The sequence below is a fragment of the Gobio gobio genome (genome assembly GCF_949357685.1).
Source record: "Gobio gobio genome assembly, chromosome: 17".
NCBI lineage: Eukaryota > Metazoa > Chordata > Actinopteri > Cypriniformes > Gobionidae > Gobio > Gobio gobio.
Window position 1 is genome coordinate 45,205,852 of NC_137110.1, and position 25,537 is coordinate 45,231,388.

At 38.5% G+C, this 25,537-nt stretch overlaps 2 protein-coding genes across 2 annotated transcripts in view; one reads left to right on the forward strand and one right to left on the reverse strand.

Moving 5' to 3' along the window:
* On the forward strand, positions 1–12,279 carry lrrc41 (leucine rich repeat containing 41). Its single transcript, XM_079841130.1, has 10 exons — positions 1–639; positions 761–847; positions 1,404–1,474; positions 1,954–2,656; positions 3,229–3,456; positions 7,863–8,009; positions 10,499–10,597; positions 10,680–10,808; positions 11,197–11,269; positions 11,346–12,279. Exons 1-10 carry the CDS (start codon positions 552–554, stop codon positions 11,563–11,565), a joined length of 1,845 nt encoding a protein of 614 aa, XP_079697256.1. The 5' UTR covers positions 1–551; the 3' UTR covers positions 11,566–12,279.
* Positions 10,868–25,537, reverse strand: part of rad54l (RAD54 like) — a 17,617-nt gene continuing 2,947 nt past the window's right edge. The window contains exons 4-18 of the mRNA XM_079841129.1: positions 24,667–24,727; positions 24,428–24,563; positions 24,269–24,338; positions 23,835–24,123; positions 20,192–20,316; positions 19,293–19,443; positions 19,054–19,180; positions 18,895–18,969; positions 18,599–18,729; positions 18,364–18,474; positions 17,030–17,153; positions 16,766–16,844; positions 15,619–15,798; positions 15,340–15,503; positions 10,868–12,098 (exon numbers count right to left, since the gene is read on the reverse strand). Of these exons, the coding sequence (XP_079697255.1) occupies positions 11,897–12,098; positions 15,340–15,503; positions 15,619–15,798; positions 16,766–16,844; positions 17,030–17,153; positions 18,364–18,474; positions 18,599–18,729; positions 18,895–18,969; positions 19,054–19,180; positions 19,293–19,443; positions 20,192–20,316; positions 23,835–24,123; positions 24,269–24,338; positions 24,428–24,563; positions 24,667–24,727 (2,025 nt within the window). The 3' untranslated portion in view covers positions 10,868–11,896. The remainder of the gene's footprint in view (positions 12,099–15,339; positions 15,504–15,618; positions 15,799–16,765; positions 16,845–17,029; positions 17,154–18,363; positions 18,475–18,598; positions 18,730–18,894; positions 18,970–19,053; positions 19,181–19,292; positions 19,444–20,191; positions 20,317–23,834; positions 24,124–24,268; positions 24,339–24,427; positions 24,564–24,666; positions 24,728–25,537) is intronic.

Here is a 25,537-nt window from a genome sequence, read left to right on the forward strand (position 1 = left end):
GAGAGTCGATGACGTTGAGCCAACTGGTGCGGACTTTGCATAGAATTTGAGAAGCTAGAATGGAATTTAACATTAAATAAAGTCGTTTTAACTGGCGGGACTTTACTGAGAGTTTTTAGTTTGATGGATATAAAGTTAATATTCATATATAGTTGGAAATGTAAATGATAAAAAGAAATGTTGTCACGTGGTTACGGTTTCTTTTCTCTGCGCTAGGCAAAACAAAAAAAAAATGGTTAAATTACATACATATATAGAGCTTTATGTCAGCGACTTTACATTTGCATATCAGCTATTAAATATTTCGATTTATAAATGTAAAAGATTATACTTTGTATAATATTACAAATAAGCGGGGGAAAGGACACGATTAAATGCAGTTCAATGGAAAATTCTTCTGTCTGGGCCGCCGAGCGCCCCCTGAAGGAATCACTACTTTCAGTCCGATATTTCCTTCCATTTTTTATTTCTGAAACACATGATGACGGAAGCACAACAGTTGAAATGTATCGAGCACGCGCTCCGTTGTGAGAAAACACTCTTGTGCAAAAATGGGACTTTCAGATGGAAGCTCGTTGGTGCAAATGTGCATCGTCAAAGTTGCTCAAAACATTGATCTGTTAGAAAGAAAAGTTTTGAGTGAGTTTTACTTGTAGCAAACGTTATTTTCTTGTCAATCCATAATCAAGACTTAATATATAATTTAAAGGACGTGAACAGTTTGACATTTACAATGTTCTTTCTATTTTTCTTGGGCTAGACCTGCCTGTCTCTCTCCTGAAAGACTTACTGCCACATCTAAACATTTACTATCTGGACAGGATTGAAACTGCTGCTGCCACTAAAGGTACAAATTGTGTTCATTCATTCATACATATGATTATAGAGAGAGAGAGTGTGTGTGTGTGTGTGTGTGTGTGTGTGTGTGTGTGTGTGTGTGTGTGTGTGTGTGTGTGTGTGTGTGTGTGTGTGTGTGTGTGTGTGTGTACCTGTTTTATCTATCACGTTGGGGACTTCAACCTGAATGCACTGACTCATGGGGACTTGTGTCACCGTGGGGACCTAAATTGAGTAAACAAGCTTATAAATCATACATAATTGGGGTTTTTTAAATATAAAAATGCAGAAAGTGTTGTGTGATGGGTAGGTTTAGGGGTAGGGTGAGTGTAAGGGGAGAGAATATACAGTTTGTTCAGAAAAAGTCTATAGAGAGTCCATAAAAAAGATAGTGAACCAGACGTCCGTGTGTGTGTGTGTGTGTGTGTGTGTGTGTGTGTGTGTGTGTGTGTGTGTGTGTGTGTGTGTGTGTGTGTGTGTGTATATATATATATATAATGTAGAAAATGGAGGTTAATGATATAATAAAGTTTGAGTGTTGGGTTTAATCCTGAGGCTCATTTCAGGAATCTCCACCTCTGTAATTTGGGCAACAATATGGAGAGATCTGGATCAGACGTGGCGCTGGAGAGTGAAGGTTTGTTCTTCAAATGATCATAACATTATGTGTGATGTCAAATTCCTTATACGTATAACTTGCATGACCATTAAACCTTTATTATTAGTTTTTCTGAGTTTTTTTTGCAAACTACCAAGTCAAATTCCTTATGTAGACCTTTTTTATTTTATTTATTGTGTATTATTTGTATTATTATTTTTTCTGAGTTTTTAGAGAAACTACCAAGTCAAATACATTATAAGTGCAACTTACGTGGCCAATAAACCTTTTGTTTTATTTAATTTCATTACTTGTTTGTGTGTATTTTATTTTTATTTAATTTTAATATTTTTTTGTGTATTTCATTTGAATTTTATTCTGGATTTTTAGAGCAAACTAGAGTCAAATTCCTTATATAGACCTTTTTATTTAATTTTGTTCAAACCTTGGTCCCCATGAGACCCATGTTGTGAGCAAGTGCACTAAACCTGAAATCTGATTCACTGTTTTTTTTTCAGTCAGCACCGCCCAATCAGGACTGGAAGCAGCGATGTTTGGAAAGGCTCTTTCACCTGGTCATGTTCACCCAGGTCAGACGAGGAGGATCGTACCTTTCCAACCTCAGCGATTCTTCCATTCTCTCCATGACCGTAAAGCACGTCAGAGTCCTCTCTCTCCACAGGTCAACCAAAAACATCTGCAGGCTCGCATCCGGAGACCTGCGGCCCATCCTGAGCACCCTAGAAAAGGGAGTGACGTCCCTCAGATTACTGGATGCGAATGCTCTATTCAAACACGGACGGAAATATGTCTTGTTCATTCTCCACCGGCTCCTGGACCACGGGTCTGTCAGAGAAGTGGTTCTGAGAAGAAATCCAGATTCATCTTTTCTGAGCTGGCTCATGTCCAGGCGCAGGGGTCCTCAGGGTGGGTTATCAGTGTCCACCGCACCAGAGACATCCCGCGCTGATGGCCATTGTTCAGTAGTAGATGATGGAGAGCTGGAGGAACCCGCAGCCAAACGTCTCGCTTTAGACGTGGAGGACAATCCAGAGGTTTTGTGCAGCGAGTTTTCGTCCTTTAGCAGCCCTGCTGACCACTGCCCTGAAGGTCAGATCCACTCGCTTGATTTTGAAGTGTCCAAATGTGAAATCCTGACCACGGTGTCACATATCCTGCCTACGTGGCTGTGTCTACGCACACTACATCTTCATAGTGACTGTAAGTACATGCTGACAGCTAAATATGATCTCTAGTTTTTCCTAAAATGACTATATGTGCTATAGTGTCAGTTGGAAATATTTGCAGATATATATACACATTTCTGTAAGGTTTTTTCTTTATGAAAATAATATTTTATTCAGAAAGGATGCATTAACTTTATCAAAAGTTACAGTAAAGACAAAATATTTCAAATTCAAATAAATGCTGTTTTTACTTTCTTTTCATCAAAGAATCTTGGGGGGGGGGGATGTGCAAAAAATATATATTTTCAATATTGGTAGAGATAATAAATGTTTCTTGAGCAGCAAATCAGCATATTAGAATGATTTCTGAAGGATTGTGTGACACTGAAGACTGGAGTAATAATGCTGACAATTCAGATTTGATTACAGGAATAAATTACATTTTAAAATATATTGCAACAGAACTGGTACTGTGTACACACACACAAAGACACGCACAGACAGTTTTTTTTTTTGGCACTTAAGCCCTAGTCCAGCCCTAATACGGACACCTCTGAATGCAGGATGGTGTGAAGTAAAGCAGTGGATGTGTGTTTGTGTGTGCAGGGCTCATTCATGAGGAGGAGATGTCCGTGTTGGTGGAGTCTCTCAGACGGTTGTTTCTGACCCCCGGCTGCTCTCTCACAGATCTCAGTCTAAGTCACATTTGCGGTCACACACACTTGATCAGCGTGCTGAGAGCATGTCCGACCCTACTGAGCCTTTCTCTGGAGATCTGCCCACCCGCCGACAGAAACACACAGAGGCAGCAACCGCACTCCACTCAAAACAAAGGTGATGATTTCCTGACTCAAACAAAGCCACTTCTGCAGATGGATGAGATGTTGATATGCTCCAGTGTTCATGCATAGATAGATAGATTGAACATCACTTGCTGATGCTAAGTCTCAGTCAACAACCTAGAGGTGGAGTAAATTATATAAAATCAATGGCATCAAAATATTGGACAGCTGAAGGAAGAAATTGGACATCCAAAACAACATCAACAAAAAACTCAGATTTGGCCACATTTGTATGCTTTTCAAAATTGCAATCCTGCTGGGGAGATCTTTTTTTTATTTACATTTTTTTTAATCTATTCAAAGCCATATATATATACAGTGAGGAAAATAAGTATTTGAACACCCTGCTATTTTGCAAGTTCTCCCACTTAGAAATCATGGAGGGGTCTGAAATTGTCATCGTAGGTGCATGTCCACTGTGAGAGACATAATCTAAAAAAAAAATCCAGAAATCACAATGTATGATTTTTTTACTATGTTATTTTAACTATTTATTTGTATGATACAGCTGCAAATAAGTATTTGAACACCTGTCTATCAGCAAGAATTCTGACCCTCAAAGACCTGTTAGTCTGCCTTTAAAATGTCCACCTCCACTCCATTTATTATCCTAAAGTAGATGCACCTGTTTGAGGTCGTTAGCTGCATAAAGACACCTGTCCACCCCATACAATCAGTAAGAATCCAACTACTAACATGGCCAAGACCAAAGAGCTGTCCAAAGACACTAGAGACAAAATTGTACACCTCCACAAGGCTGGAAAGGGCTACGGGGAAATTGTCAAGCAGCTTGGTGAAAAAAGGTCCACTGTTGGAGCAATCATTAGAAAATGGAAGAAGCTAAACATGACTGTCAATCTCCCTCGGACTGGGGCTCCATGCAAGATCTCACCTCGTGGGGTCTCAATGATCCTAAGAAAGGTGAGAAATCAGCCCAGAATTACACGAGAGGAGCTGGTCAATGACCTGAAAAGAGCTGGGACCACCGTTTCCAAGGTTACTGTTGGTAATACACTAAGACGTCATGGTTTGAAATCATGCATGGCACGGAAGGTTCCCCTGCTTAAACCAGCACATGTCCAGGCCCGTCTTAAGTTTGCCAATGACCATTTGGATGATCCAGAGGAGTCATGGGAGAAAGTCATGTGGTCAGATGAGACCAAAATATAACTTTTTGGTCATAATTCCACTAAACGTGTTTGGAGGAAGAAGAATGATGAGTACCATCCCAAGAACACCATCCCTACTGTGAAGCATGGGGGTGGTAGCATCATGCTTTGGGGGTGTTTTTCTGCACATGTGACAGGGCGACTGCACTGTATTAAGGAGAGGATGACCGGGGCCATGTTTTGCAAGATTTTGGGGAACAACCTCCTTCCCTCAGTTAGAGCATTGAAGATGGGTCGAGGCTGGGTCTGCCAACATGACAATGACCCGAATCAAATAGCCAGGATAACCAAGGAGTGGCTCTGTAAGAAGCAAATCAAGGTTCTGCCGTGGCCTAGCCAGTCTCCAGACCTAAACCCAATAGAGAATCTTTGGAGGGAGCTCAAACTCCGTGTTTCTCAGCGACAGGCCAGAAACCTGACTGATCTAGAGAAGATCTGTGTGGAGGAGCCAAAATCCCTCCTGCAGTGTGTGCAAACCTGCTGAAAAACTACAGGAAACGTTTGACCTCTGTAATTGCAAACAAAGGCTACTGTACCAAATATTAACATTGATTTTCTCAGGTGTTCAAATACTTATTTGCAACTGTATCATACAAATAAATAGTTAAAAAATCATACATTGTGATTTCTGGATTTTTTTTTTAGATTATGTCTCTCACAGTGGACATGCACCTACGATGACAATTTCAGACCCCTCCGTGATTTCTAAGTGGGAGAACTTGCAAAATAGCAGGGTGTTCAAATACTTCATTTATATATATATATTATATTATTATATTATATATATTATATATTTTATTTATATATATATATATATATACACTAAACAAAATTATAAACGCAACACTTGTTTTTGCCCCCATTTTGTTTGTTTTTTAACTCAAAGACCTAAGACTTTTTCTATGTACACAAAAGGCCTATTTCTCTCAATTATTGTTCGCAAACCTGTCTAAATCTGTGTTAGTGAGCACTTCTCCTTTGCCGACATAATCCATTCACCTCACAGGTGTGGCATATCAAGATGCTGATTAGACAGCATGATTATTGCACAGGTCGTGTGCCTTAGGCTGGCCACAATAAAAGGCCACTCTAAAATGTGAAGTTTTACTGTACTGGGGGGGGGGTCAAAAAAAAAGTGTGTTGCACTGCGTGAGCCAAATGGTGGTCGCACCAGGGGCCTCATTTATAAAACTTTGCGTAGAATTTGCGTCAGAAGTGGCGTACGGATGAAACATAGGACATGCGTACGCACAGAAATATACGGATTTATAAAACCGTGCGCACGCACATCCTACGCAGTTTTCCCTTAATAAATCACAATCAATTCTAAATGTAGCGCAGCTTTTGCGGCTTCATGTCACGCCCATAGTTGCCCATAAATAGTCCACAAGTTAATATTTATCGATTGCGAAATCATGGCAAATACAGAGAGGAAATAAAAAAAAAACGTAACTTCATTCAATGTGAAGTAGAAATTATTGTTGGCGAGGTGGAAAAGAGGAGAAAAATATTTTTTGGAGGGCACAGTGTGGGCATTACTAATGCCAAAAAGGCACTTGAGTGGCAAAAGGTTGCAGACGCCGTAAATGCTGTAGCATCACAACCTCGGACCGCGGCCGAAAAAAAAGAAGAAATGATCGGACATCAAAGTCGAGGCAAAAAAGCGTCTAGCGCTCCATCGCCAGAGTGTGTCTGCCACGGGTGGGGGAAAGGGGACACCGGAGCTGACCCCTCTTGATGAGAGACTGGCGGCAATTATTGGGGAATCCCTATTAATCCCTATCCCTATTATCTACGTGGAAATGGGAAATAGTTCAGTGCAAATGTAATTTCTTGCAGCTTTCTGAATGGTTGAGACATACTTCATATGTTATTTTATCGAAAATAAAACAAATAAAGGCATTTGCATGAATACCATGATTCCGTAGCTGATGAAGACATTTTTACTATGAAAACAACTTTCCCCAGTGGACAATTAATACATCTATCTATCTATTTATCTATATATCTCCCTAATTATCTATCTATCTATCTGTCTATCTAATTGCATCTATATCTGCTCCGCCAGACGGACACATTGACGAGAATATCAGTTTTGTACATTATTTCGTTCTGTTTACCATATTATTTATGAGGATGAATTGCATAACATGCCAATATTGTTGCAGAACATATTTCACTTTTTTTTTTTTGCATTTCTGTTGTAATTTTCGTTTGATTTTGTTTGTTTTACACTGCAGATCGATCAAACGGGTGTTTGTGTTGGCTGTTAATTGTAATACTTGCTTTGTGAAGTCATCAAGTTATTTATGAGAGGCAGTATTGCCATTTCTTTTACACAACGGTCTGCAGTTTCACACACTTTCACGTGTTTCTTCCATCTGCCGACAGTGTCGCCATTTCTCATTTCACCCGTTTTTGTGCGTACGCCTGGGTCAGAGCTTGCGTGAAGGACCGCACATTTTCCCCTCAAGTTTGCTTTTTATAAATACCAATTATTGCGTAGAGAGTGGCGTACGCCTTCTTTTGTGCGTACGCAACGTTTATAAATGAGGCCCCAGATATTGACTTTTTATTGGACCCCCCGGGACCCTCCCAATACAGTAAAACTGCACATTTTAGAGTGGCCTTTTACTGTGGCCATCTAAGGCACACCTGTGCAATAATCATGCTGTCTAATCAGCATCTCGATATTCCACACCTGTGTGGTGGATGGATTATCTCGACTATGGATTAGGAGAAGTGCTCACTAACACAGATTTAGACAGATTTGTGAACAATATTTGTTATAAAGGATCTCAGATAGTTTTTTTTACTGAGCATGTGCTGGATCAGTGCAGGGTTATTATACAGTTTTGTTACTTAAAATAAACACTAACTGAAATAAAATTAAATAGAACCTTTAACTTATTTTATTTCAATTAGTTGTCAAGGCACCATTTTCATTTTTTTTTTGTTTAACTTGTACTGAAATAATTAAAACTGAAAAAACCAAACAAACTAACAACTATACAGACATTTTAAAAATGACAAAAAACAACAAAACGACTAAAACTTAAAATATATATAAAATAAAAACTGATTCAAAATATTAATAAATCTATATAAATATCTAAATTATACTAAAATAACACTGACAGCGTCATCACTCTTAACTGATTGTAATCATTCATTAATAATTCTATAGGTTTTGGATTGATAATATTATTTTTGCCTCTGTTATTGACAGTGCTCTGCCTGGAAAAGCTGTCAATCAAATCCACTGGTCCAATGACAGTCAAGTGTTTCCTGCCGGCGCTGACGTGGGCTCCCAAACTCAGCAGCCTTCATATGACAGGAATCCATCTGTCACCACAGTTTTTTCACACATTAACAGGTACTTCTGCTTTAGCCAGACATTTACACAAGACCGCAATGTCCTTTTTTCACTCTTGTGAACTTACTTTAAAAAAGACTACCCCATTACAGAAACAACATGTTAAAAGAATATACTTAATTGTGAACTGACTGTAAATGATCAAACACTAATGCATGTTAACTGCAATGAAATGCAAATGTGTTATAGTTTAAATAACACTTTACAAATAGGTATTATTAGTTAACAGTAGATAATGCATTAACTAACCATGAGCAATACATTTGTTACAGTATTTATTCATCTTTGTGAACATTCGTTAATAACAATCGTTCATTGTTAGTTCATGTCAGCACAGGTCCATTAAATAATATTAAGATACAACTTTTGATTTAAAATTGTTAAGATTAATCTGACTTTAGAAGTATTTTCACTGTTAGTTCATGCTAACTAATGTAGTTAACTCATAACCTTACTGTAAAGTGTTACAGTTTAAATTCATATTAAATGCAATCAGTTGGTCAAAAAAAAAACACTCATAAGATCAACTAAAGTAGGATTTAAGTAACATTTTTTTAGTTTTTTCCTAATTATTTGTTGTTTTTGAAATATGGTACTGCATGTAAGCATTTATGGTAAACTAAAATATACTTTAATATCATTTCTATTGAAACTTGTATGTTATATCGTATAACACTATTTAAAATTATAATCAAGTACTTTTCATGTGCTTTAGTATGTTACAGGGTTCCTACTCTTTCATGAACACCAGATTCAGGGACTTTTTAAAGCACCTTTTTATTTCATATCAAGCACCTATCAAATTCACATCCCAGCATATGGAGTCATGAAAGACCTCTTGCAGTACATTTTAACCCTCTTATTGCATTTGCATCCATTTTAACCCGGAAGAGGTACAGAATCATTTGCACATAAATACATAGTTTACAAAAATGAAATTTTGGAAACGTATTAAAAGCGAAACCGCAGTCGACTTCTCCCAATTCTGACTATTTTCACAGAATTGTAAGATATAAAGTGTTTTTTTTTCCTTCTTCTTGCAATTGTTTGTTCTTTATGCAATTCTGACTTTTGTCGTGTTTTTTTTTTTCTTCGATATTGAGTTTATATGAGAAAAGTAGTCCGAATCGTGAGAAATAAACTGGCAATTGCATGATATAAAGTCTGAGGAAATTGAGTTCTCACAATTCTGACTTTATAAATTATAATTGTGGCTTATAAAGTCAGAATATATATAATATACATATAAACTCGCCCTTGCTCGTGTCTCAAAAGAGGACTTACAAAGATACATAACAGCTACAAGTGTATGCACTATTTGCTTTATGCAAGCACTATATAGGATAAATCACAATACTGGATTTACCCTATTATACTTCATCGACACACAAATTGATAATTCAGATGAATTATATTTTTGCAATTTTACACATAATAATCCACGATGATCACATTACACAAAACTAAATTGCACTTCAAAATAACACATTGTCAATATTTTTTGAGACCCCCCCCCCCCCCCCCTCAATTTTTTTTTCACAAATCACATTAAAGACCATGTCTTATTAAAGGGATAGTTCACCAGGGATAGGCGGTCGGTCGAAAGTTTACTTGATAAAGTTATAAAAATGAATATTTTTCTTACACAAACGCGTCAATTTGCTTCAGAAGGCCTTTATTAACACCCCAGAGCCGCGTGGAGCACGTTATTTGACGGACAGATGCACTTTTTATGGACTTCAAAAACAGAGCAACTATGAATCAAATTCTAATGCTTGGATTAGCCTGGACTTTTGTAATATAACTCAGATTTTATTCGTCTGAAAGAAGAATGTCATATACACCTAGGATGACTTGGGGGTGAGTAAATGATGGGCTAATTTACATTTTTGGGTTAACTATCCCTTTAAGGAGAGCCGAGCTCCCCCTAGCTCACACCCTGCAGTGTTCTGTGAGTGTAACTCTACCTCTGTTAACGTGATGTGAATGCATGTCACTCTGTACTACTCAGTATGTTGAGACCGAGGTGCCAGGACTGCAACTGACAGAGAGCACTATACAACATTTCTTCAAAAGCAGATCATGGAGACCTTTAATCGTCCTCGATCAAAATCGCACCCCCTATAAGTGTTCATTTCGGACAAAGCAAGTGTCATCCTTTCAAATAAAGCAAGGGGAAGTACAGCAATGGAAAACTCTCAGACACTGATTGTAAAATAATGTTATAATTTTCGCTAAACAAATGGCCAAACAAATGTAGTTGTGAGGTAATGAAGAGAATGTCATAGCGGTTCGATAAAGGAGAAATGCTTCCCTTACCTGATACAATCCACTTCTTTTGTTTGGATGTAATGTTTGAATATGAATTATTTCAGTTGTATTACAAAATGTTTTTCCCCTAAATGCTATTAAGCTACAAACTAGTCTTTGTTTTTACACAGTTGATTCATATGTTAGCATGATACATGTCTCCCCCCCCCCCCCCATAGGATCTAATCCATTACTCAAGGTATTAAAGCTGGAAGACATAACCCTAGCTGACTATCACCAGGAGATTCTTCATTTTCTGGAAAACTCTGTGTTAGAAGGTACAGCGTAATACGTGTAAAAAAAAAAAGCTAACCTAGTCCTGAAATGAATGACTGATGTTTGTACTGTTGTTCATCTCAGAGCTGTCCTTGAAAGACTGTAGGCTGCTGGATAAGTGTACAGTAAAGGAAGACTTCCTGGTGCCATTTGTAGAAGCACTGAAAGGGATCTCAGCCCTCCAGAGCCTGATGCTGGCCCAGAATCGACTGGGTAAGACTGAACTCGCTCCGTACAATAACTCTTGTTTGGGGTCAGTCATATAATTTTTTAATGAATACTTTTATTCAACAAGGATGCATTGAGTTGGTCAAAAGTGACAGTTCAAATAAATGCTGTTCCTTTGAACTTTATATTCATCAGAATCCTGAAAAAAAGTATCACGGTTTCCACAAAAATATGAAGCAGCACAACTGATTTCAACATTGATGATAAATGATGATAAATGTTTCTTGAGCAGATAATCAGCATTTTAGAATGATTGCAGCTTTGTGTGAGCAGTAGACTGAAATATGTTGATTGTCTAAGAAAAGTTAATAATTTTGTGTTCTGTGAAATAATGGGGGACAAAATATGACCAAACTTGTTTTTCTTCTTCCAGCAACGGGTGCCATAGAGATCGCCAAATTATTCTCAGGATGCAGTCCCAGCAAAATCACAAAGTTAGACCTTAGGTAATACTGGTTTTGTTGCATGCATCTTTCATACGTGTTTGTTTACACAATAAACGTAATGTCTCCTTTCATACAGCTCAAATTTCATTCTTCCTGCTGAACTTCTGGAGTTTGCGCAGCTGCTGGAAACATACAGGCCAGTTCAGCGACTAACCCTGGACCTGCGCTTTAATCCACTGGATCGTGACCCTGAGGTCAAAGGTCAAGCTCTGCGAAAGCTCATCCCGTACTGTAACATAATAACGGATGACTGGGACTCCAGGTCCACTATGGCAGATCACATCAGTGTGATGTGAAACTCTTTAGCCAGACATTTGCATTTCCGTGTGGGGAAAAAGACCATGCAGCTGTGACCGTAAGAAACGACTGGCATAAACACCTCGGATATAGTTCACATTTAATGACGCTGATAGGGATAACCATTGAATATATGAATTTGTTTATAAATGCACAGAATAAATAAAACAAAAGTAACAGTAAAATAATTCAATTACAGTGTATTAACGAATGAACAGTGGAAAGTTTCTCTTCATGCTATTCAAGTTCCAGAAGCTCTCCTACTGTTCCCAGATCAGCTCTGATATCAGTTCATCAGCCTTTATGATCTGGTGCGTTCATTCATGATGCTCAGACGACTCCTCTCTGGTCCTCATGCGAGCACTGGTGAAAGACGAAAGAGACGGCAGCGTCCCAGGACGCCTGCAGCACCGGGTCCCTCAGGCCTCTTTTATCTGCACAGTGCTGCCAGTTGGACAGATCGCTGGTGCAGTCTGAATCCTCTGGAGGAGGACGCACCTGCCGATTGTTTATGCAGCGCCTACAGCGAAACCTGAAACAAAAAAAGGGACTTGTATACAAATGCCTCTTTTGATAATCTTTGTACATGAAATGCATTTTGAAATGTCCTCATCCATGAATGAAATTAGTCAAAAAACAATGCGTGAAGCTTGTCTTAACAGGTACATGCTGGCCAATTTCAATAAAAGGTCCACTATATTAGGAATACTCTTAGCTGTGTTGCTGTGTCATGAGTAAGCAATTGAGTAGACTAACATTGTCTAGAGTGATGTAATAAACCCATCCAGCATATCTGCACCGGGCGCATTTGACACGTGTCAACTGTTTGAGGCTGATTACACGGGACATATTAATGTGAACAGGGACATTTTTCTTTCTGAACAGGTGCATTATGCTGTATGGCAGTGGTTCCCAAACTTTTTAGAGTGCCGTACCCCCTGAGGCATTAAACATCCTTCTACATTAATCCGGATAGATTTGAAAACGGAGTATTTGTTTCAAAACGCTCTTCAGGCATACACACTAACGTTTTCCAAAATGTTCTCATTCACACTGAAACGTCAGTAAACGCCAAATTCAACTTACTGCACATGCGTAAAACCTCATATAAGCTCAGAGATGATACAGACATTATAAAGTTCACACAATTCTTCTGGCTGGATCATTTTATTTAGCAAAATATCTCACCATTCACTGATGCGTCGCGTCCAGGTCGCACTTGGTCAACCATTATTATGGTTGGTCTAAAACGCAACTGTTCTCCCAATGCGAGTGTTTTCTGTCATCCTTGCAGGACTGTGATATGAAGTGTGCAAAGTAACTTATTTTAGCAACTGTGTGAAAGTGAATAGCACATAACTGGCACAATAGCGGTATAAACATATCTATTGGTACAATATGCGTCACATGACTAAACATGCATCATCGTTTTCTAATACCAGTCTTCACAGTCTACACTACAACGCGAAAATGGCGGTTTCGTTGACTTAAAGGGTTAGTTCACCCAAAAATGAAAATTAGCCCATAATTTACACACCGTCAAGTCATCCTAGGTGTATATGACATTCTTCTTTCAGACGAATAAAATCGGAGTTACATTACAAAAGTCCAGGCTAATCCAAGCATTAAAATACCAGTAATAGTTGCTCTGTTTTTGAAGTCCATAAAAAAATCCACCTGTCCGTCGAATAACGTGCTCCACGCGGCTCTGGGGTGTTAATAAAGGCCTTCTGAAGCGAATCGACGCATTTGTGTAAGAAAAATATCCATATTTAAAACTTTATCAAGTAAAGTTCCAGCCGATCACCTTCCGTGGAAAAGTGTTGAAAGCGAAACTCAAGATGTGTACGTGACATCATGACGAGCGGACCTGGTCACGTTAGTCTTTCGATCGGCAGGGGAACTTTCAACAATTTTTCCATAAATTGAACAGGGAAGGCGGTCGGTCGAAACTTTACTTTATAAAGTTTTAAATATGGATATTTTTCTTACACAAACGCATCGATTTGCTTCAGAAGGCCTTTATTAACACCCCACAGCTGCGTGGAGCAGTTATTTGACGGACAGACTTCAAAAACAGAGCAACTTTTACTGCCATTATAAAGCTTGGATTAGCCTGGACTTCTGTAATATAACTCTGATTGTGTTTGTCTGAAAGAAGAATGTCATATACACATAGGATGACTTGAGGGTAAGTAACTCATGGGCTTTTTTGGGTGAACTATCCCTTTAAAACGACGTCTCAGTGTGGACGGAAGGCCAAAGCGGAGAGAAAAAGATGCGTTTTCAAATGAAAACATAGTGTGGACATGGCCTTAGACTGCAGTCACACCTTTTCCATTAAGGGACAATATTTGCCCCCTTAAATTAATTATTTGGACCTTTATGAAATAAAAAATGTTTTAAGAAATGCTCAATAGAGATATATGCAAATTATGATACTTTTAAATATTGGGTGGCAGTAAGTCAGTCATGTAGTCATTCATTCATTCAGTAATGAAGCAGGTAGCTGTATTTATAAATGGGTCATTGAATCGATCCGTTTAAAAGTGGCAGATTTGTTACGAAACACCGCTGTATTACAGTTCTGATGTGGCTTTCGTTGGAACTATTATTTTGTCGCAAAATAGAACAAACAATACTGAGTTTAAAATGTACATCGCCTAATATTTTGTTTGTTGAACTATTGTATAACATCAATGTCATATTTATTTACACAAATATTTGCATATCAACATTAAAAACAACAACTCGCACAGGGAATGTTTTTGTATCGAAGAGAGTTTGAGTCTAGAATCGATCTCTATGCACAGTCTGTGTCTGTTTGTTCTTAATGAGTGCTAAAACCCCACTTTTACAAAGGTAACGTTACATTGTCGAGAACGGCAGTAATGTAGCGCCATTTGCTAAGGCAGAATACTGTGCATGCCACTGGTAATGAAGTCATTTGATTGGATGTCATGTATTTGATCTTTTACAGCATTGTGCCAGTTAGAAATACATGCTCGGTTTTAATGCTATTTTAAGGTGGGGTATAATTAAATGAACAGCAAAACTCAGCATTTTGTTCACATACCCCCTCTATCACCTCATGTGAGAACCACAGCTGTATGATATTGATACGTTCATTGCAGTGCGTAGCACCACAATGGCCTGTTCACTTTGACGTGATCATGATCTGTTTAATCTTTGAAGGTCTAAATGCAGCAAATTTTGTCCTGCACTTCAGTAACCGAAGCTGAATGTTACTCGTCAGTCATGGTCCCACATCGGTTAAACTACAGAAGCCATGCCCCAAACTCACTATAGGTTGAGCTAGAGAGTGATTGACAGATCGGAGCAGACCGCTCTCAGGCCCAATCCCAATTCTATTCCCAGTTTTTATACCCCTTCACCATCACTACACGCATTCTAGTAGTACGGTAATCAGTGTATGCAGGGAAATTCCTCATACCCCTTAGTTCGAAGTGTGGTCCCGAAAAATCTTTGTTCGAAGGGTTATCTGGCCCTTGCCCTTACCCCTCCCACTCCAGCCAAAAGAGAATCAAGACACCCCTACCCCTTCACGTGAACGCACAAAACGAAGGGGTAGGGGAAAGGGAGAGGTTAAGGGGTAGAAATGGGATTGGGCCCCTGTTTTGATGGTGCTCAATATTTACACGTTTGGGGGAGATAAAGCCATGAATGGCATGCTAATGAACAATTAACTGGCTTAAGACAATCTATTTTATCATAAAAAAAAAAATCTTAAGTCACCTTTAAAGCATTTTTACCTGTCATGTGTGTCGCTGACTGTTTTCTCGTTGAGTGAGAAGAGTTCTCGTAGCTCTCCAAGAGAGAAATGTCTTTCCACATCCTGTTCCTCATCCACTACACAGCTACTCAAAGCTTTCTTATGAGCCTGTCTCTGCAAGATCTTTTCCTCTATCGTTCCCGTCTAACAGAGAGGGGAAAAGAAACGAGCTGACTCATGATCCACTTTTAAATGAGCATCTTGTACAATAAGAGACATCTTTAGACATTTCATTTGGAAAATCTCTCTCCCAACACACCGACAGCAGTCTGTAGATGTAGCAGGTCTTCTTCTGTCCATCTCGCCACACTCTGGCCATCGCCTGCTCGTCATTGGCTGGATTCCAGTCAGGGTCGAACATCACCAGGCGATTTGCACCAATCAGATTTAGCCCACAGCCTCCAGCTTTACTGCTCAGCATGAAGATGAACTCTGGATTCTGAAAGAGAGGAATTAAAGTGCTAAATTTGAAATAAGTTTGCTTTTCACCTAATATTTATAGTTTATTTCAGCTAGCTCACAAAGAAACATTTCTATTTTAAGCAGAAGGACTAAAATGTATACCTGAAATTTTAAATTGACCTAAAATCTAAAACTTAAGCTGAAATAAAAAAAGAAACCTAAAAAAGATAAAAGCAAATAAAATGAAAACTGAATATATAAAAAGAAGAGGGAATTCCAAAATTTAAAACCTATAATAATATACAAACAGTACTAAAATAACACTAATAAGATTTCATATGACAGATTGAACACAGAGGGCCCCTATCCAAGCGCATGGTCTAAAGAGCGGGTGTAGGTGCACTTAGAATCCACTTTTGGTAGTTTAAATGACGGGAAAAATGGTCGGCGCGCCAGGTGCATGGTCCAAAAGGGTTGTACCTATTCTCTTAAGTCCTGGGTGTGTTTTTGACGTAACGTGCAATAAACCAATCTATTTACACAGTGGAATTTGTAAGCGGACAGACTGAACGCTTCTCCAAAGAGGAATCCTTTTATTTTTAATATTTAAAAATGTTTGTGTGCTGCTGTGTGTGTGTGTGTAGTAAGCAGAGTATATGTGCGTTGTGAACCCACCTATAGGCGCATATTACTAACGTGCTCTTTAAATAACACAAAAATACTGACTTTAGAACAGGTTTTTGTTGGTCAATGGCACAGTCCTTTTCAGTTGCCTCAAAATAGCAGCGCACCAACAATGTGCCTGAACAGATCTCGTTTTCAGACCAGCACGCCCATGGGTGCAAATTAATTTGCCATTTAAACAACGTGGCGCAGGACGTGAAAATGATAACTGCGTAGGGCTGAAACTAGCAACAACAAAAAAAAAAAACTTGCGTCGCGCCTGCCGCCGAATTGCTTCAGGTGTATGATAGGGCCCAGAGTATGAAAGGAAACAGACTTACAGATGGGCTGTTGAATCTCTCCACAACCTTTGCTCTCTTCTTGATGGACATTGTCCCGTCCAGTCTGACGTAAAGGTATCTATTCATGAAGAAAAAATTATTAAACCATCATAAGGCTGAATGGTAATACTTTGTTTCATGGCTAAATATCGTATATAACATTTTGTGAACCTCATATAGGGAGGTAGATGGGATAAATACTTCCAGATCAAGGCCACTTGCGCTCTACACTGATGTTAGATTTATATTATCTTAATCCCTCACCTTCGGGTTCGACACAGCTTTTCAAAAAGGTCCAAAGTCTGTGTGTAGTTAGAGACCAGAACCACTTTGTCACTCGTTGTTGTTCTGGTCATCGCCAGGATATAGTCCAGTACCAGCATCTTCCCTGAAAACAAGGCAGTTATATAGACATTAATGAAACTGGGCTTAAATGCCACACATTATGGGTTTTGGCCAATTAAAAATGTAAGGCTTGTACCATGTTTTATCATTTCTTATTTGATGTTGATGTAATCATATAGGTCCAGATTTCTAGCCTAGAAATCTAGACGCACCCTAGCGGCAGAACATTTATTTTGCCGCGAGTGTTAGTCTAGCTCTCGGTAGACCTGAGAGCCGGAAAAACCAAACTCTGGTCAGGCCAATCACAGCGTGTGTAGAGTCGGTGGGCTGTCTTAACATAATGACAGCACGTCACGGCAGAGTTGCGGAGGTTCTGCGTGCTACTCGTAAACAAAGCTGACGAACAGCGGTCTTTTGAATCGGCTTTGGCCGCGACTCTGGAAGACTTGGAGTTCAGCTTTTCTTTGAGAAAAGCACAAAGAACGGCACTGAAGTCATTCTTAAGAAAAGAAAATATGTTCGAAGTTTTATCTACCGGATACGGCGAAAGTCTATCAACTAACGTTAGCTCGGCTTCGCCTCCTTCTTCGCTCTGGTTGGTTGTGGTGCTCATGGCGCTGTCCAATTGCGTGCAGAGGGAATTTGAAGGACAACTGTTTATCCCGCCCCTCGGATTGAGCCCTGTCAATGGTGAGTTTCCAGACCCAACATTTTGATGTGGGTCTGGCTTGTCAGGCTACCAGATTTCTTCAAAAATAGATTAAATTGAAGTGTTACACATAAAATGGATTTGATTTTTTGTGGTTCAGGAAAATGCAGTCATGAAAGTAAAAAAATGCCACTGAAAATTAGTTGCTGAGCACAAATACTGTCAACTAATTTCAAAAATGCATTCCTGACAACGTTTATGGTCGGTAACATTGTTTGAAGTCTCTTCTGCTAACCAATGTTGCATTTATTTGATCAAAAACACAGTAACAACAGTAAAAATCCATTTGAATATATTGTAAAATTTAATTTATTTCAGCACCAGTCTTCAGTGTCACAAGATCCTTCAGAAATCATTCTAATATGATGATTTGCTGCTCAAGAAACATTTATCATCATTATTATTATCAATGTTGTAAACAGTTGTGCTGCTTCATATTTTTGTTGAAACTTTTTTCAGGATTCTTAAAAAAAAAAAAAAAAAAAAAAAAAAAAAAAAAACAGCATTAATTTGAATTATACCTTTTTAGTTTGTCAGAACTGACCTGAGAGCTGAGGTTCCACTGCTTTAGTTGAATAATTATGTGGGAAGATGTCCATTGCTCCATCAAAGCCCTCTTCTCCTGCCAGACACTTCTCATAAATCAAGGCAGGATCTAACACAGAGAGAGAAACATTTTTTTGTTTTGTTGCAGTTTTCATGTAACAATAACTTTAGCAGAAAAAAAAATGGTTGATTATGTTGATGAAGAGGTCAAAGGTAAAGAGGTCCACACTCACGGTTGCAGAGCTTCTTAAGCGAGGTGATGGACGACAGAGAAGACACTGTGATCTTGCCAGTCTGCAGACTCTCTACAGGTTTGGACTGCTTCAGGAATAACTTGTACAGCTCTTTCTGGAGAGGAGTCAGACTGACAAAAACACACATATTGTTCATTAATGCTTCCTTTAAGGCCAAATGATAAGTCACATTCAAATAAAGCCATTTCATCTAATTTACTGCTCAAGTGATAATGAAGGCACACATACATGAGGTTATTGAAAGTAGGGAATATGAACATCAACTGATCTCTTACTTGCAGCAGACAACTTGTTCAATCTTCACAGGCAGATACTTGGAAAGAATATCTGAGGTTCTTCGAATCAAACACCTTAGCAAAACAAACACAGTGTTTAATTGAAATGATTTGAATAGTGAGATTTTCAAAAAGTGACAATTGTTCTCTCATGCTCACCTGTTTACAATGCTGATGAGTTCCTTGAGTTTCTCCTCTCCGGCAGTCCTGTCTTTATCACTGGCGTCAGCGTCACGACCCTTTAGGATTGGAATCTCAAATCGTTTCTTAAACTCCTGAGCTGTGCCTAAGAGAAGAGACAGATGGACGAATGATTACCAAATCAACATTCATAGCGTGCGCTTCAGTGAAGTTCTCCACAGGGTCATGTACAACTGGAATGATCAAAAGTCTCTTACCAAGGATACCAGCGTTTACAAAGTGCACCAAACTGAAATATTCCAGCAAGTCGTTCTGAATGGGTGTTCCAGATATCAGCACTCTCCTCTGGGCGTTCATAGAGTTCAGCGCCTGGTACGTCTGATTGTCCGAGTTTTTCAGCCTGTGACCCTAAACAAACAACAGATACGGACATACGGAATGGAAACCCAAGATACACTACCGTTCCAAAAGTTTGGGGTCAGCAAGACTTTTTTATTTTAAAAAAAAAGTCTCAAAGACTGTTTAACTAAGATTTATAACTTTAAAGACAATTATTTTAGCATCCACACTGGTGCTTTCTGTTAATTAGAAGTGCTGCAATTTTATTGCCAGCCACTTTAAATGCTCGAGTTTGTTACAGCAGGGTGCATTCTGATTGGCTGCCAATGTTTCTATGGTTCATCAGTAAAATATTGTTCTGAAAGCGATCCCAATGACATTGTTACTCTGTGCCATTATAGTTATAGTTGTGGTATGGATATCTTTAAACTTATATTTATTGCCCTTGGTGTGAACAGGCTTTATTCTCAAAGCTGCATTTATCTGAACAAAAATACAGTAAAACAGTAATACAATAAAATAAATGCTTTCTGTGAATCTCTCCACAACCTTTTTTTCAAGATTCTACAGCATTTATTTGAAAATTTAAATAGAACCTTTTGTAACTAACATTATAAATGTCTTTACTTGCACTTTTGCTCAATTTAGTGCATCTTTGCTGAATCAATGTATTATGTTTTAAAATGGTATTCACTTGAGAAATTTCCAATGTTATACATTTCTCTTACTTTTCCAGGTCTGAAAATAACTATTTTAAAGTTGCAGGCTTTCTATGAATCGTTTTATTATTATTATGTACTTATTATTGTTCACTTACCTCATCACAGATAACCAGTCCAACTCTGCCTTTGTGCAGGACGTCAGTGTGGAGGCGGAATGTTTCATAGGATATTATCAAAATTGGAGTTGGCACTCTCATGCCATGCTGCGAGATGAAGTTCTCTGAAAGAACACATGACCTGAACATGTAGTGAAGCTGAATGACAAAATTCAAAACAGAAGATGAAGTATAGTGACCAGACAATTACTAAAATTAAACATTTATTTAACACACATACATATTATTTAAAATATATTATATACATATAATTTAATATACATTATAAATATAAACACACACACACACACACACACACACACACACACACACACACACACACACACACACACACACACACACACACACACACACACACACACACACACACACACACACACACACACACACACACACACACACACACACACACACACACACACACACACACCTTTACTGGCAAATATATGTTTTTTCTTGTTTTAAGTGCAAATTTAACATTTTAGTGAGGCTTATGCATAAAATAATAAAACAACGGGGTAAAGCCTGGGACACATCAAGCCAACATCAAAAAACTAGCTGCAACAAAAGCTGACTGTGATGTCGCCTCTCGTCAGCTGCGTCTCAGCCAAAAACCTGCGCTTGAACACACCAAAAGCACTAGAGGTCGACCGATTCATCGGTTTTTTAATCGGCACCGATAGCTGATTGGTGAAACAATCGGTTATCGGCAAAAATCCACACCGATAGTTTTTCCGGTTGCGTCCGTTGCTGAAGCGGCTGAGATGGATGCGCTGTCATTACACAGTGCAAGAGCTTTGAGAAGGGTCTGTTAGCCATTTATATAGCACGAGAGCGGCCGCTAGACGCGAAATAAAAACTATCACTGACGCCTTGTGTTTACATTCACACGTGAGGCTTCATGCTCGCTGCACGGAGAGCGCTGGCACATCATATGCACATTTAAAACACGACAGCGAAACGGTAAACTACAGTACTTGTTGCCAAATCATTATAAAGTAATACATTTTTTGACAAGATGCTGCATTTAACAAGTAAATAACAGCAGTGTGTATGTTTGTCAACGAGGCTGAGAGGACGCTAATAGCAGTACCTCAAGCAGTTAAATCAATGTGATAACACACACAAGTCCGACCTAAATGTTGCATATATAAAATTTGTGATGTGAGAAAGCAAACTGTATCGTCATACTGCCGACAGAAATATAAACAAAGCAGAAACGCATTCACTTTTTTATTATTAGATAATCTCCTTCTAAAAAAGCTGATTGTTTGGATATGAAATGGTAACATTAAATAAATGCTGTGGAAGTATTGTTCATCGTTAGTATGTTAATTTCAAACTAAATTGAGTTTGAATTTTTATTTGTATCTGTTTACCTTGGTTAATGCACTATGAACTAACATGAATGATCAAGGTACAATTGTATTGCTCATATTAATACATACAATATTCAATGTATATTGCATAATGCATATAGTTCATGTGAGCTAATACATCCTTGCTTGCTTAGCGTTACCTATGAAATGTACATGCATGTTTCTAGGTTATAGGTAAAGAAACAAATTTGACCGGTAATATTTTAATGTTTAAATTATTTTCTGAAGAATTTGTTCTGTTAGAACTTCTCATTTTAATATTCATATTTAGGTTTTTAATTTAGCACATTTTCATGGATCAGTACAGTTTTTTTTTATTTATTTTTATAAAGTTCAGCACTGTTTTACTTATGTTTTTTTGTCAAGTATCCATTTTAAAAACTATTGGTCGATTAATCGGTTATCGGCAAGTGTGGTCCAACCTAGTTATCGGTATCGGTAAAATCCACTATCGGTCGACCTCTAAAAAGGACTAAAGGTGAATGTCAACTAGCATGTGCCTTCTATGCCTGCATGTAAGTAAATATCTGTCTGTATCAGCAGGTATTAATAGTAGGGTTGTAACGATACATTGTATATAGAGATATCGCGATATAAAAATGTGACAATATATATCGTTTATTTAAACGATATGACTCGCGATTCAGAGTTAGTTTTATCCAAGACTCAGCTTGATGTATTTATAAAGTATAAATCACCAAAACATTTAAATTCTGTCATCTACTCACTCACCCTCATGTTGTTTCAAACCTATGAGATTTTCATTGACCTTTCAAATACAAATTAAGATATTTTTTATGAGAGATTTCGGTCCCTCCAATTAAAGTCAATTCCCCTAAAACTTAAAAGATCTAAAAAAAATGTCATAAGGCATGGTAAAAATAATCAATCGAGCGGCCTAATCCAAGTCTTCTGAAGAGACATGATGGTTTTATATGATGAACAGATTTACAACGACGCACATACTGTAGTAAACACGGACATTTAAACGATTGTGTGACATGCGAAAACAACATGAGACGGAGTAAATGAAGAGAGAATTTAAATTTTTGCATGAACTAACCATTTACAGTTTGAGAATGGGAATAGTCATTTTGACACGCTTTCTTGTGATTAGAACTGTCATTTGCACAGCGCATATGCACTGAAGTAGCTCTCCTCAAAGTGAAAGCGCTAAAATAATTTAAAGCGGCACTCCTCGAAGTGAAGGCAGAATTATTGCGTTTTTAGTTTTGGTAGAATGATGATTAAAAGCATTTTAGATGTTTATTCTTATGTACGTGCATTAATCTGCGCAGGTGGCTTGTCTGTGTAAAAGAGATTCAACGAATGCTTGCAGTGAAAGCGCGAGTGTACTGCATTAGAAAAAAAAGTTTACAGAGTTTCAGTAAAAGTACTAGATTAAACGTCTATTTAAATGTTAAATATAATGTATAATAATGCAGTGGGCCAAATGTCTGATTTTACCAGTCAAATTCTAAAATTTTGTTTAAAATATCGTGATGCGTATCGGACCTAAATCTATTGTTTAATTAACACTTGTGCCACTTTTTTCCTCAAGTCTTCATTTGTCTTTTTTTAAATAAATATTGCACCGTGGACTTTATACCGAGTTCTTATCGTACTGTGAGATTTTGATATTGTTACATCCCTAATCAATAGTCTATTTTTGTCATTCAAAAAGGGAAACTGAAACTAGGACTGCAGATACACAAACCGTAAACAAAGCAGCGCTTGCTAACATTTTGAATATCAATCACGCTGGTCACTTCCTTCATTCCACTCAGCTCATGTTATGAAAATATTTGTGCATTCGAATGCTCAGGTAAGATTATTTAAAATGATAACATGCCATCTTGACTTCTTTGCTCGCTTTCATCACTTTTGCTTTTATTCTTCTATAGACTCGTTTGCTAAGCTGAACATCCAATCAGAGTTCTCTCTCTCACAGACGGCCCAACGCCAATTCAACATGCTGAATCGGCCCAAAAAACCCTGATAGTGTCCGACTAGAGCCGGTGAGGAACACACCAGAAAAACTAAGCTGACCAACACAAAAAAAAACGGCCCGACATTGCCCATTGGCCAACAGTTGGCTTGGTGTGTCCCAGTTTTAAGAGAAACAATAAAATCAAGATATATTCTCTGGAAAGTCTTCTTTATCAGTTTTGCATCCCCAAGTGAAATTATCTTGAAGCCTATAAATAACTCCTGTTGTAACAAAAGAACAAGAAGAAGAATACCAAGTTTGCGATCTATCTCTTCTTTGGAGCCGCCATCAATAGCGACAGGCTGCAAGCGTCCACCGAGCCATTTGCCCACTTCATTGTACCAGTTTCGCACGAGGCTGGAAGGGGACACCACAATGGCCTTGTCGATCTCAGGTTTGAAATCAGGACTCTGTTTCAGTAAAGTCCACATGAGAGTGATGCACTGCAGCGTCTTGCCCAGCCCCATCTCATCCGCCATAATACAGCCGTACGAGTTTTCAATCCGCCTTCCTGTCACACAGTCCCACAGGAACTTTACACCCTACGGAAGAAAATTGTGTAGATTACCTGAAAGGTCTTTCCCAAAAAAGGGTTATAATTATAGTGAAAATATCCATCATTTCGGACGTTATTGTGGGATAATCCACTCTCTACACCCCTGATTCCTCTATATGGCAAGATCATACCTCTCGTTGATGGGGCCGAAGCACTTTAGTGAGCACTGGATCTACAACCACATGCACTGGTAACTTCTCCCTGCAAAAGAATAAATCACAAAGTCAATTGTGTCATTGGTGAGGAGCTGCAATATAAGACCCATCGGATAATCAACAGATATGACTGACTTTTCTGCTTTGATGAGCTCATGAGCGCTGATGGCAGGCGGCTCATACAGAACCAGAGCTCCATCTTCATCCGGGTCATGCAGGGCCTTCCTCACACCGGCCCGCTTCAGTCCCAGAGCCCGCAGACCCAACGAGCCTGATCGGAGCAACACAAGACCCTCTGAACCTCTACAACTCCTTCATTATCACACTAATTACTTCATAAAAAATATGTAAATGAGCTCTGAGTACAGACTGACCTGTATAATTTTGAATGGGAACTTTAAACGGCTTAGATAAGATCTTGCGAATGAAGACTTCCTGTGAAAAAAGAAGAAAATAATCAGTTAATTAAAGTAATAGCTCATATCTAAATGTTACCTCCCTTGTGTATGTTCAAGAATTTACCAACAGCCTTGTAAATGAATAATGCACATTTATAAAATATAAATTATCCTTTTTGACCGCACTGACACTATTGAATGAGAACAAAACTTGAGCTGGACGATGACATCGTTTTCTGCAGCGCTGCTCTAAAACTGAGCGTCAAAATTCGCAAAATCCTGCCAACAACTCTGTAGAAAGATTTGTGGACGCTCTGACGTAGATTGAATGCTTTGTCTTGTAAACTTTATTTAGAAGGGACACAAAGCAAACAAGCATGTTCATCGGTATTTGTGCAGACTGACCACAAGTAGGGTATAGGTTAACCTCATGAAATCTTTTCGATGGTTCGATGGGAAGAACTTAATAATAGTTACATGTTTGCTAACAAAATAAACCAATTAAAAGCCATCTGTGTGGTGTGGCTTTTGTGTTCATGGTTAAGTGCTAGTCTAATTTCAACATGCAGTTTATAGGAGACGTTTGCTAGCCTTGGTCTTTAACATTAAAGGGGGGGTGAAATGCTGTTTCATGCATACTGATCTTTTTGCACTGTTAAAGACTTGGATTCCCATGCTAAACATGGACACAGTTTCAAAAGCTAAGGTGGACGTTTGATGGGAGTATTTCTTTGCCAAAATTAGTACTTCCTGTTAGTCATAAGTTTCGGAAAGTTTTTTTCGATCATGGGTCCGCTTGACGTCAACAGGGCGGAATTTCCTTGTATGGGCCGTACGGACAATTCTA

Coding starts and splice junctions, on each gene's coding strand:
- lrrc41 (XM_079841130.1), top strand. CDS start 552: ATGGGACTTTCAGATGGAAGCTCGTTGGTGCAAATGTGCATCGTCAAA. Junction 640..760: donor GTTAGAAAGAAAAGTTTTGA/GTGAGTTTTACT, acceptor TTCTTGGGCTAG/ACCTGCCTGTCTCTCTCCTG. Junction 848..1,403: donor AACTGCTGCTGCCACTAAAG/GTACAAATTGTG, acceptor GGCTCATTTCAG/GAATCTCCACCTCTGTAATT.